Source organism: Leptopilina boulardi, unplaced genomic scaffold, assembly GCF_019393585.1.
Source record: "Leptopilina boulardi isolate dan_hultmark-lab unplaced genomic scaffold, ZJU_Lbou_2.1 LbouV2_214, whole genome shotgun sequence".
NCBI classification, from domain to species: Eukaryota; Metazoa; Arthropoda; class Insecta; order Hymenoptera; family Figitidae; genus Leptopilina; species Leptopilina boulardi.
In genome coordinates, this window is record NW_026137768.1 from 2,811,454 (window position 1) to 2,824,199 (window position 12,746).

The 12,746-nt window shown below is 30.0% G+C and overlaps 3 protein-coding genes across 5 annotated transcripts in view; 1 reads left to right on the top strand and 2 right to left on the bottom strand.

Moving 5' to 3' along the window:
* The window catches only part of LOC127279035 (zinc finger protein 160-like), a 252,806-nt gene that overhangs the window by 218,823 nt on the left and 21,237 nt on the right, over window positions 1-12,746 (bottom strand). The window contains exon 1 of one of the 2 annotated variants that reach the window (XM_051301129.1): window positions 2,037-2,070. The exons of the other annotated variant lie outside the window; for it this stretch is intronic. The gene's annotated coding sequence lies outside the window, so the exon portion shown is untranslated. Of the gene's footprint in view, window positions 1-2,036; window positions 2,071-12,746 lie in introns of those variants that run through there. 2 annotated transcript variants of the gene reach the window in all.
* LOC127279034 (protein tiptop) overlaps window positions 1-12,746 on the top strand; it is a 219,982-nt gene that overhangs the window by 111,158 nt on the left and 96,078 nt on the right. The window lies entirely within an intron of this gene.
* On the bottom strand, window positions 9,916-10,900 carry LOC127279237 (uncharacterized). The gene is made up of 3 exons (XM_051301475.1): window positions 10,752-10,900; window positions 10,444-10,686; window positions 9,916-10,200 (listed from the first exon to the last, which is right to left on the bottom strand). The coding sequence occupies exons 1-3, from the start codon at window positions 10,830-10,832 to the stop codon at window positions 9,916-9,918; spliced, it is 609 nt and encodes a 202-aa protein (XP_051157432.1). The 5' UTR covers window positions 10,833-10,900.

Sequence of the window (12,746 nt, forward strand, 5' to 3'; positions counted from 1 at the left end):
ACCATAAATTAACAAGAAAAAAAGATTATATAATTAAGTGAAAAAAGAATTGGGACATAATAAGATATTGGAAAATGAAAGAATTATTACTTTAATTATCTAGGACAAATAAATATTTGAAAAGTTTCGATTTAAATAAGACAAGACAATTGTAGCCTTAAGTATATTGGCGATCAGATTTAATTTTTATAGACCCAGACCATGATTTTAATTTATAAAATGTCATCTATAAAAAATTAATATAGATAGAAAAATATTTATACTATTATTGGAATCAAAGAAAATGTGTGAAAGTTCGATGAGACAAAGTTTCTGAAACAGCGTGTGCTATCGCCATGTCTAGTAACATGTACCACTCCCAGCAGAATTCTATGAATTTAACATAAATTATCCTATTTGAAAGTAGAAAATTAAAATTTTTTTAAACGAGTTAAAAAGTTTAATATATTTCTACTCCATTAAAGCGAATATCGTTTAAATTTCAACACTTTGAAAGTTAGAGATTATGATAACTTTTCAACTAACTTCCTTCACACCTGTTGAGCATTAGTCATCTTTTTTTTCTCCATTTTTTTAAAAAGGATCTTCTTTCCTTATTTGATTATTATACAGTAGCTTTTGTAATAAAATTAGTAAGGTACATTAGTAATGTGAAGAAAAAGGCTAATGTCCAAGTCTCTTTAGGAATTTCTTTTAGAGATTTTCAAAAGTTTTTTTGTAATTTAAAATTAATAATTTTCTATTTTCAAACACTCTATCATGACAGATTTATGTTTCAGTAGCTGAGATTACACATTTTCGGTTCGTTTGCTTACTCTTTTCTAAACGATTGCACTTTCCATTAGTAATCACATTGGCAATTTGTTATTGAACATTATTACCGCACGGGGAAATAATTTCTCTTCACATGAAAAAAAACATGACAGCTCTATCAATGTGTACCGCTATTAAACCGCAACAATTTGAGTTAAGGATGATGATTTAAGTCAGTAGAAATTAGCTTCCCGATAAAATGCTTTTAAGAATGCGGTAAATGTCCAGAATTACTTAGTTTCTATAACATTTCGCTTTTAAAACTATATATTTCTTTTCATTTAAATTCAATCTTAGTTTTATTACACTGACATCGTTCAATCATTTAGTTTCATTTATAGTAGTTGATGTTAAATAAAATTCAGTTTGCAAACGAAAAAAAAAATTTGAATAATTTTTGAAGAATTAGGATTTGTTCATCTGCGAAAGTAATATTTCTATGTATTTTAAATGTTGTGTTACCCAGAGTTTTTCATTGGTTATCTGATAGCAATGTCTAAGCTGAGGAACCGTTTTATTACCCTAGCCACCCTCAGGATCCAGGTATGGTTTGCAATTTAGTCTATAAGAAACCTTCAGCAGAGTAACTGCGTTTACTCGTGTCTCAAGTTATATTTTTTGTATATTTATTGTCAAGAATATTATTATATTTAAATAAACATATTTCAAATATATTAAACAAATTTCAGTGTTTTATTCTGTGGAAATTAATAAACCAACATAAAGTCTAATAATTAATGATTCAATGAAGTTTTATTATTTGACAAATAATATTTTTAATATTTACTATTTATTTTAGAATTAAAATAATAGAAGGAAAAAATGACTAAAAAGTGAATTTATTAACTATCTTAATTTAATATTTTGTTATCTATTTTTTATTCACCCTAGAAGGAGAAAGTGGGGTGTCTAGATACCCCAGCAAAATTAAAATGTCGACAAATTTGGAAAATTTTTCGTTTTTGCAAGTTTTTTTCAACTTATTTTTATTTTATCCAAAAATCAATAAAACTATTGTTTTCCTTATTAAAAACCAATAAAAATCACTATATATAATTAGTTTTATGTCAAATAGAAACCTTTTTACACAAGTTTCAAATTGGGGGTGTCTAGACACCCCAGCTACCCTTTAGAGGGTGAGAAAATTCATATACTCCTTCTAGGGTTAAAAATTGTACATATAAATTATTTATTTATAATATACATTTCATTATATTCCTTACAATAATAGCTGCAAATAAGCTTCGAATTAAATTTTCATTCGTCAAAATACCGCAGAAAAAATCTAAAATACAAGAAGAAAATTATAAATCAACACGTTAGCTATTATTCGGTTATAAAAAATCTATTTTACTTTAATTCTTATATTTTTCTTAATATTTATTTGGCAATATATTTTTGAAATTTATTTACGTAATATTTTGACAGCACAATTAAAATACATTCATTAAATTAAAAAGAAATAAAGGAAAAAATATTTTCTAACATACAAAACCTTCTAATGCATGTATAAAGATGCATGAATTTACACAAATTTTCGAATTATAAATTACTACTTATCGACTATTATTATCAATTTTGTCACTTTTTGATTTTAATCTTATACTTATTCCTTCACTTTTTGAACTTCGCGGGTATTTATTTAAGAAGATCGATTTGTTTACTATTCGTCGAAAGTACTCGTGTCACACGAAATATCCCGATGGGAGAAGATAATTTGACACGTGAAAAAAAATGTATTTGTATTTCGTGTAACTTTGCATTTGGAAAATATATTATGCCCAATATCTGTTTATAAAAATTTTATTTTTTTTGTTTTATACAATTATAAAGCTAATTAATTTCTGAATATTAAAATGCCGCAAGTCTCAAATTTAAATATTGGATCAATTGCAAATACGAAATTATTTTATTTATTACATTATTTCTGGTATCATAAAATATTGATTAAAGAATCATTTTTATTAATAACTAAAGCTAACCATAAATATTTATACAAAATTTTTTTGTAAATGAGTTTTTTTAATTCCCTATTGGTAATTGAAACTAAATTACTATATTCATAAGTGTTAACAATAACATTAAAAAATTGTAGAAGTAACAAATCTTTGGATCAATATTAATCCAATATTTAAATCCAAAGCTTAGCTCCCCTGGACCAATATTGACGATAAGAGTTGGTCAAATATTTAGCGAATCATCGAAATTCCTCCCCATTGGGAATACGCAAATAAAAACTCAAAATAAGCGAATAAAAGTACATTAGTCAATGGATTCTGATTTGGCGCGCGCTCGCAAAAGTAGCATCTCTCGCGATCCCTTTCACACTTTTCCACCCTTCTATCTTTCTCGCTCGCTCTCCCGATTGCACTTGTCTAGCTTGTGCAAGCACGGATTCATTTCGCTCGATTTCCATTTCACGCACCGATAGCACGCGCGCGGTACTCGACGGATGAGCATGAAAAGTTATCGTCCGTTTTGAATTATCAATGAGCGTGTTTCTTGATGTGATTTTTCACGTTCGACCGCGTCGACAGAGTTGTCGGGTGAAAATCATTTTCATCTCGTATTGCTTCAAAATTTTGTTTACCCTATCCCTCCGATTTTATATACTTGCTCATATATATTGCTTTATGTTAATGCTTATTGAAAAGCTTCTATATATATTTGCACATATATAATATTTAATCATTCAAATGTATTTTGAATGATTAAATATTATGTGCAAATTATTGCTCGGACTATTGGATATTCATAAATACACGTTTGCGAATTTAGACACTTGTGCATGAAAATATATTGTTGTATTAATGTAAAAGTACACTAATTCTGCTATTCAAATATAAAAAGGCATTGGGCTCATTTTATTTAAATTGTACGAAGCATCCAAAATGTTGAGGTAGCAATTTTTTTTTTACCTAGTTTTATATGTAAAACATAGGAATTGTAATTTCAAGGTTTTTTTTTCTAGAGATACGAATTGGAGAATTTAAATAAAATGAGCTACAAGTATTTTTTTGCTTGTCTGTATTTTTTTTACTTACATTAGATGTCGGAATTGTAAATGCAGGTTTAATTCGTCTCATTAAATTAAAGATTTTTTTTACATAAAATATACTGCAAACGACATGATTAGCTGCTTCAGATAATCATATTGCGACATGGATGCGCACTCCACGTTAATGCCTTCTGCCCAACAAGCACGCCACGTGAATTGATTATTATTTTCATGAACCGCGTGCTTTCATCATGTGCGTGTGCGACAACGTTCAACACTAAAACGAATTTGATACTGTTTAGTCTCACGGTTTATCCATATACCTCGAATCAATTCGAGTCTAATTCAAATATCTTATTTCCATTTATATTCACTTCTGTATTCATTTTATTATTGTACTTTAAAACTTGTAACGTGGTAAATTAAAAAAATAATTTATTTGTTACTGTACGGCTTTTCTCTCTCTATATATTTACTCGAACTAAATTAATCTGATCGTGATGAATTAATTACAAGCTTTTTGACAACTCAGAGACTGACTCTTATTAATACTAAATTTTTTAATCTTAGAGAAAAGGGGAAAATAACAAAATATAGGATACCGAAAGAAAACAATTCATATTGAATAGAAATATCAGGACTCATAGTTGATTATTACAGCAAGTTAATCTTGACAAAAAATAATTATCTCAAATCAGTAAAATAACAACATCGTAGTAACTCAAACAGCAAAAAAGAAGTGTCTCGCGTAACTCGTTAATAATAATTCACAAAGCAAAGAATTATAGGCAATTGTCAAAAATAAAAGGCTTATCTGATCGACGAAATTCGAAAACGCTATTTACTTATTTCACTATTTCAAAGTTTTACACAAGTGACTTCCCTCTACGGTGGTTGCAACAAGAGAAGCGGATCTTTGGCGAAAACGTGGTCTTTGTAAGCGATATTTCTCCTCTTTTCCTCTCCTATTTTTGACTTGTAGGTTTAGGTATCACTCGCCGGCGAAAATGTGGTTCAGGGAAGTATCAATATGAAAAAGGAACCTATTACCTGTTATCGTAATTAGATTTCATCTAATTAATCTGAAAAATAATGGTTCCTCTTGCCTTACCTCTCAAGTCCCTTCCAACAAAACTGGATTCCACTAGGCTGCCGCATAAAAACTGGCATAGATATCCGACGAATAAGAACTGATACAGGTTGTGACGACCTTTTAGCGAGATTTTTTTATTTTAATAACAAAACTTTAATCGCGAGTACGACTCGCGGAGGAAGCACTAGAAGGAGCATACACTGAAAAAAATTCCTAACCCCCCTATACCAGGAATTGACTAATTTGCCTGGTTACGAGAGGAATCCACTGGGCAATCTTGGTCAAAGTTGATTTCGACAATTAGTCGGAATGACTAGGGAAGCTTATCAGAATAAGCAGGTATCTTAGTTACATTGGCTAGAATCACTTTGACTAATTAAACTTTAGCAAAATTGACTATAGATACATGCGATATTAACCAAACACCTTAGTTAATATAACTAGGAAACAAGGGGTCAATTCTACTAAATCGACTTTGACAATATTAACCAAGCTACATAACTAAATTGACTAGGATGCTTGGTTACGCTGACTAGATTTAAAGTTGCTATGGTTAATAGTCATTAATGCGAAGCAAATTTTTTTCAGTGTAATCAGGTCAATTGATATAAAATCATGTAAATTTAGAAGCGGTTACAAGTCTATTTCATCTATTGACAGGCGAAGCATCATTGTAAAACTTGGTCAAACTTACCGCGATGAGTCAATCGTTCTCCATAAACTGTTTGCTGGTTGATTCTCCTTTATTGATAGAGATTAAAAGTTGATGACAAAACACAGATCGTTATGATAAATAAAATACTTCTATTACTATATTTAATATAATAAAAAAGATACAAAGATCGCGTTTGATACAGTATATTAAAGAATAATTCGAAACGCGATGAATACACAGTATAGGCTCAATGAGCAAGCGGCGAGTCGTGCTACGCGACTTACGCGCCACTTTGAATTTGGCGAACTATCGAAAGTCCGCGAAATTCAATTTGAATGTGCTAGCAATATTAGGAGGGAAAACCATCAATTACATTTAACTAATAATAATAACTAAAATGCTCTCTAAATTTGAATCAGCGAAACGTCGCTAATTTGCAGCTATAAGTATGCAGCTGATTCTAACAGCGTATATACACGGAGAGAAAAAAAAAGTTCCAACTGCTTTCTTTTAAGTCGTCATGTTGATCTTATAAAGTCAAGTAGTTATAACCAGGGAGCCAGGCTGTTTTGACTTAGGTCTTTAATTGCAGCTATTGGTGTTCTCAGGCGATACCGACCAAGCTTTTCCCTGCTCAATTGATACTACTTGAGACAGCCAGGCCAAAACTGCCTGGCTACCAAATTGTACTTACTTGTGTATCGGTACTTGCGTTCACGCCTACGTCGGTCAAGTAGTTTCAACCAGAGTCTCTGGTTTTGCAACCTAATTTTTCTCTCCGTGTACACTGATAAAATAGTGTATATGCGCTAATTATCAATGTATACTGCTTGAATCAGCTGCATACTTATAGCTGTCCAATCAGCAATTTTCCGCTGATTCAAATTTAGAGAGTGACTTAAAAAGTTACAAGGCTTCCGCCAAATAAGAATTGACACAGGTTTTCGTCAAATAAGAACTGATACAGGTGTCCGAGAAGTGAACTCTCCCAAAAATAGCATGCGATTGATTGGTTTTTAAAACCAATCGATATAGTGCTTTGCAAACAGATCACCCAAAAAAAATGTGAATACAATTCTATAATTAGACAACTCTTAACATTAGTTTTAACAAAATCAATACGGTGCAGCATGAATGAATAAAAAGATATAAAAATTAAAGGTTGATTAATAACTTATACTTAATTGATGGAAATCCTTTTTACTGTTTGACAATAATTGACTACCGTTAAGTGGCTTACACGAAATGTGTGGCTTGGATTGCTATTGGATTGTGTGTATATATATATATGTTGCAGTTGGTCCAGTAAATCGTAGAGTAGAGAGGCTTTAACGGTTGGATGTAAATTCGTAGGCTCGATAATAATGATAACAATGGTAGCAATAATGCCGACCGTCAAAATGCAAACATGTACAGCACGAGTATCGCGATGCGGTCGAGCGTAGAGATTCTGCAAAGGGGTGATTCGGAATTGTAAAGGGTGGAGAAAAGAGACTATGTTTGCGTATGAGAGAGATACATTGTGAGTGTGCGTGATGGTAGAGCAAATGCGGGTTTGATCGTTCGTACAGAAAATTGTGTTTTTGGTATCAATTGCTATTCACCGACTTCATAATATACACTAGTTAATGATCACACACACAAACAAATAAACCTCCAGTCATTTTAGTCATCTCGATATCATTTTACCCCTTCCCTCCCCCTTTGGCTCTTTTTGAATCATCGCACTGACCTCGATGCCTTTCGTTTGACTGCCCAAAATTGCCCCCAGGGTCTTCCAGTTGAGTTCCGAGCAGCTTCATTTCAAACGTGTAAGTGCGTTTGAACATTTTTAATTATCAATGAGAACGAGAAATGACGGTGTACATTGAAAAGTTTTGTCATTTCATACAAAGCCTTTGTTATTTGCAGCCACTAGTGAAAGCAGATTTTGTATGAAGGATTAGAGTAGAGAACGCTCTTTTTATTGACAAATGAAAGTCAAAAACAAATGTGAAAATGAAACCAGCAGTTAAATAATGTTTGAAATATTTTCAATAACAGATATTTGTCAATAAATTTTCAAATACGGATCAAGAAAATAAATTCAATTACAATGTATGTATGTGATCCTATCTTAGGTATTATACAAGTTTGTGTTGTGCATCCTCATGTGTGAATGTTTCCCTTACACATATATACTATATAACATTGTCGTATAGGATGGTGATAACTGTGAGTAATAATTGTGCACATTACGTCAGCATATAGTGCATTCTCGACTCGAATGCAACCGCGTGCATAGATCACTCTGCTCGTGACGGACTGCATTCTAAGGAGAAGCTAGGAGGGACCTACATGTACCTAAGTTAGGTCCAACTTGGGAGCTCGATGGTATATATTAGAATGTCGGCGAAACACTCTTCCCAGAACGTCCATCTCTGTCATAGTGAACTACGACACGTTCAAGATATTTTCTTCTTAAATTTAACGTCTTGCTTTTAACTTTAATAAACACGTAAAATAACAGCTTAAACTACATTAAAATTTAATCGCCGCACTGAAAGAAATTATTGCTTGAAAATACTTAAAAATTGTTTATACTAATATTAACTATTTGGTTACTTAACTCATTATAGAGACAAACAATATCCTTATACACTTGCTTTTCATGACGGAATTTCCTTTGGGATTAAAAAAATTTTGAATAGACTTTTTGAACAAGCCTCTGGGGTTCTTGGGTATTGAGGAAAATTAGGTTTGGGTACTGTTTTGCATTGCGGCGTGACGCCAGTTTTACTTTGCGTCAAAAGGCATGAACAGTTAAACGTGGAAAAGTTTTGTTAAATGCAGTTTTATATTAATAAGTAAATATTAATTATTATTCAAAAATGTTGAATGAAGACCCACGTGAAAAAGTTCCCGGGAATTTCCCGGGAAATTCCCGGGAGTCACTCCCGAGAGTCGCTCCCGGGAAATTCCCGGGAAATTCCCGGGAATTTGTAAAGTCGATAGGAAATCAACCTCAGGCAGTCACCAAGTTCCTCCGGATCAATTTTGGATAAATTTTTCTAGATTGTTACACTGAAATAAGAAAACCCTAATTCTAGAAAGTCATCAAGAATTTACAAGATGTCCAGATCAATATTCTGGTTAATCTTGTAGATATTTTTATCCTTAATTGGCATTATTGCCAATATATCACAGAACCTTATAATAATAACCATGTGTGTCAAAAATATATCGCAAAATGTCTTAAGTGTTTACAGGATATCTAAAAAAGTATATAAAAAATTTGCAACGAAAAATCTAATTGATTGTTCAAAATTATGAAAAAAGTGTATACAAAGTCTGCAATGAAAAATATTAAAAATTGTTAAAGATTTTTGAATTTTAATTTTACTAAAATTTTGATTTTCATTTAAAAAAATATTTATTTCATTTAACTTTTGATATCCAAATTCCCTTTATAACAAAAATTAAAGCATTCAAGTTTTTTATTATTTTTGCATTTTATTTCATACATTTAGCATTCAATTATGAAATTAATTAAATGAAATCATTTTAATTGAATAAAATTAAATTGAACAGAAATTATACTTTTGTATTGGTAATAAATAAATAATCAGTGGAAAGTGGGTACAGTAAAAATTCTTTTTTTTAAAGTTCATTTAGCGACGTTTCGTCGACCAAGATTTGTTTACCTTGGTCGATGAAACGTCGCTAATTGAACTAAAAAAAAATTTTTTATTCTACCCACCTTTCACTATTCATTTATTTATTACCAATACAAAATTTAAGGAAGGACGTACTTCAAATCTAAGAAATTATAATATTAAAATATGAAAATTATAAAAAAAATATACAATGATTCATTTTTTCGAGCCTTTCTTAAATTCTTTCAATTTTGCTCTCATGCTGTCCTTCACTGTTTGGTCATTGACAGTCTTCCACTGCTTCTTCTTTGCAACACTGGAAACATACTCTATGGAAAAACATGTATTTATTAATAGCTTTCAATTTTTAAATTATATTAATGAGATTATTAGCAATTAGTAGTTATATTTAGTAATTCTTAAACCCTTTACGGGACAGAACTTTATATATAGATTTGTTTTTTGGTGATGACCGTATTAAAATTAAAATTTCGGAAATGAAAAGGCCTAGATACGGATATATAGAATCAAAGAAAAGTCGTGCCACCAGTGTATATATGACCTCTATAGCAGCATAACACAAATTAAAAAATAAAATAAGTTTAATCAATATAATTTAAATTATCAAAAGGTGTATTACAGTTTTTGGGGTCGCTATGAATCCGAATCTAAATGACAAATAAAAAATTCTAACAGACAAAAAATAAATTTTAATCAAGGATTAATTTTTTCCTAACACTTGTGTGGCACGAAAACTTTGGCTTCTTTGCACTGTCAAGAGGTTAAAAAATAAATTTTTACTCAATATCGCCTCAATTGCGGCTTTTGGAAGACCAGGTTTCGTTGTCCCTATTCCCTTTAAACTATGAGTAAGCAATGTTTCTTCAGTAAAAATTCCACATAACAATGCTCGTGCCATAGTCGTTTGCACGGAAGACGTTCTTTTTATGTTTTTCAAGGTCGATGATTCAATAAAGACGCCACTTGTTGCAATCAATTCCTCTGTCTAAAAAAAAAATTCTGTTGTATTTTTTATGTTCTACTTACCATCAATACTTTTTTTTAATGGGATAAACAATTTTTACGACTTTTCAATTATTTTGATCTTAAAAATGTATTTTAATAAACATTTTTAATATCCATCTAATTGATTGTTCAAAATTATGAAAAAATTATATAAAAAGTCTGCAGTAGATGTTGAAAAAAAATAACAGCCGAAATTCAGTAGATATTGATAAAATATACATACCTTGCCCTTTATCTCTTCGGGGAAGACGTAAACACTTTTCTTTGCATCGTGTTTTTTCTTTCCATCGTTCGGTGGAGGATTTTCATCATCCGAGGATTCGTTTTCCGGATTCAAAAATTGTTTCGAAGCTGGTTTTGAAGTTCCTTGTGAAGTTTGCTTCAAAGTTTCGAGATTTAAATCGAGTGATCTAAACAAATCATCGTCGCTGACATCCTCAAAAACTTCGCCACTATTTACACAATTCTGTAAAATGAAATAAAAATAAACAATAAATAAATAATAATTTTAATTGATAAAAAATCTAGTACCTGTGGTAAATTTTGTGAAATAGTGTCCGATAATTTCATAGGTCCCGAAGCAACAGGGAGTTGTTGATGTATTTCAAGCATCTAATTTAAAAATTTGGTAAATGTATTAATTATAATTTCAGAAATTCGTATAAAGAAGAAATTTTTTTTACTTTGTTTATATTTTTTCAATTTTAATGTTTCGAATAATTTTTAAACATACTTCTTTCAATTCTTTCAGTTCTACACCTAATTGTGCGTGCAAATGAAGAACAGTTTCTACCTTCTTTAAAAGTGAAACTTTTCCGAAAGGTAAATCGGAAAGAAATGGCCTCTGTAAAAATTTATTAAAGAAAATAACTTTATTAAATTGTCTAAAAGGGTGAAACCACTGAAATAATCATTTGAAAGTGGTTACTGACGTATTATCGTGTAAATTATTTAATTATTATTAGATGTAATTATTCTATTTTAAAATATTTATTAGAATTTGAAAATTTCGTGATTAAAAAATTTCACAATTTTTCGAAGGTTATAACTTTTTTCCAGATGTTTAAAAATGTTTTTTTATTAATTTTTTTATTTTGTTTTATTTATTATGTTTTAATATTCATATAAATTACATGTTATGAAAATTTGGAGGATATTTTGCTTCGTTTCGGAATTATTAAATTTGAAAATTTGTCAATTAAACGGGTTAATTCTAGGACTTGTAGTTGACAAGAAATATTACATCTCTCTCTTGTTTATGAGAATAGAAAGGGAAATAAAACTTTGAAGTCTTAGAATTAACCATTTTAAGTAAAAAATTTTTAAATTTATTTATTCCCCAGTGGACAAAAAACCATCATTGTTTTAAGAACGTTCTAGAAACGTTTTTAGAACGTTTCATGTCCGCCAAATAATGTTTCAAAAACGCAACAGAAACATGGAACGTTTTTAGAACGTTTTAAAAACAATGAAACGTTTTTTGAACATTATTTTGCTGACATGAAACGTTCTAAAAACGTTTTTGGAACGTTCTTAAAACAATGATGGTTTTTTGCCCACTGGGTCTGAAATGGGGAAAAATAACATGACCACATTTTCATAGCAGGTAATTTATGTCAATATTAAAATATGTGCAAATGCTCAAATTTTTTGAAGCATTTAAAAAGAAGTTATAAGCTTCTAAAAATTGTGAAATTCTTTAATCAAGAAATTGAATATTTCTTTTTTGAAATTTTTCTTTTTATTATTTTGAATTAATAATTAATATCTGAAGATTAAAATTAAATTTCTTAAAAATATTTGAGAAACCACTCTCAGGTGATATTCAGTGATTTCACCTAAACTGGAAAACTTTGAAAATATAAAATTAAGAACATGTAGAACTTACGATACCGACACAAGCATATATACGCCTTCATTTTCATGAGGAGAAAAGAGCTTTAAACGTAAAAAATAAACAGACAAAATTTCTCTTTTTTCCTGAAAGCTGATTGTGAATTGATAAATTCATTCTAAATTATGATCTTGGAAACTAATTAGCGCTTTTAACGTTCTTGGGTTTAATTTAGTCGCTATATAATACAGAATTAAAATAACTTACTGGTATTTTAATGTATAAATTTTTCCAGAAAAGTTTTCATCCATGTAAGTTGGATCAAAAAAATTTTTTAAATTATCCTGACTATTAAAGTGCTAAAATTGTCAGTCTTAAATATGTAATTTAATAGATACATTTAAATTTAAGAAATCTCCTTGATTGTTTTATTTGATTTTTAAAAATTACTTTTTTTTGTTGGAAAAGTGCCTTTTCATTTTCCAAAATTTTTTGATCCCACTTTCCGGTTAGATTTTTTGGAAAAATATTTATCAAAATACTAGTAAGTTATTTAAATTCTAAATCTAAAGATGTCTTTTACTAATGAAATTAAAGGCGTCCCCATACTCGTGGTCGTCAATATATAAAAATTTAGAAACTTGTTAATAAACTTAAACTTCTGTTACGAAGAAAAGCGAATTAATTCTAGA

Excerpts from the sequence above, each read along its gene's own strand:
- LOC127279237 (XM_051301475.1), bottom strand. The coding sequence starts at position 10,832 with ATGCTTGAAATACATCAACAACTCCCTGTTGCTTCGGGACCTATGAAA. Across the intron at positions 10,687-10,751 it reads TTTCACAAAATTTACCACAG|AATTGTGTAAATAGTGGCGA; the intron begins GTACTAGATTTT and ends TTCATTTTACAG. Across the intron at positions 10,201-10,443 it reads CCGAAGAGATAAAGGGCAAG|ACAGAGGAATTGATTGCAAC; the intron begins GTATGTATATTT and ends TTTTTTTTTTAG.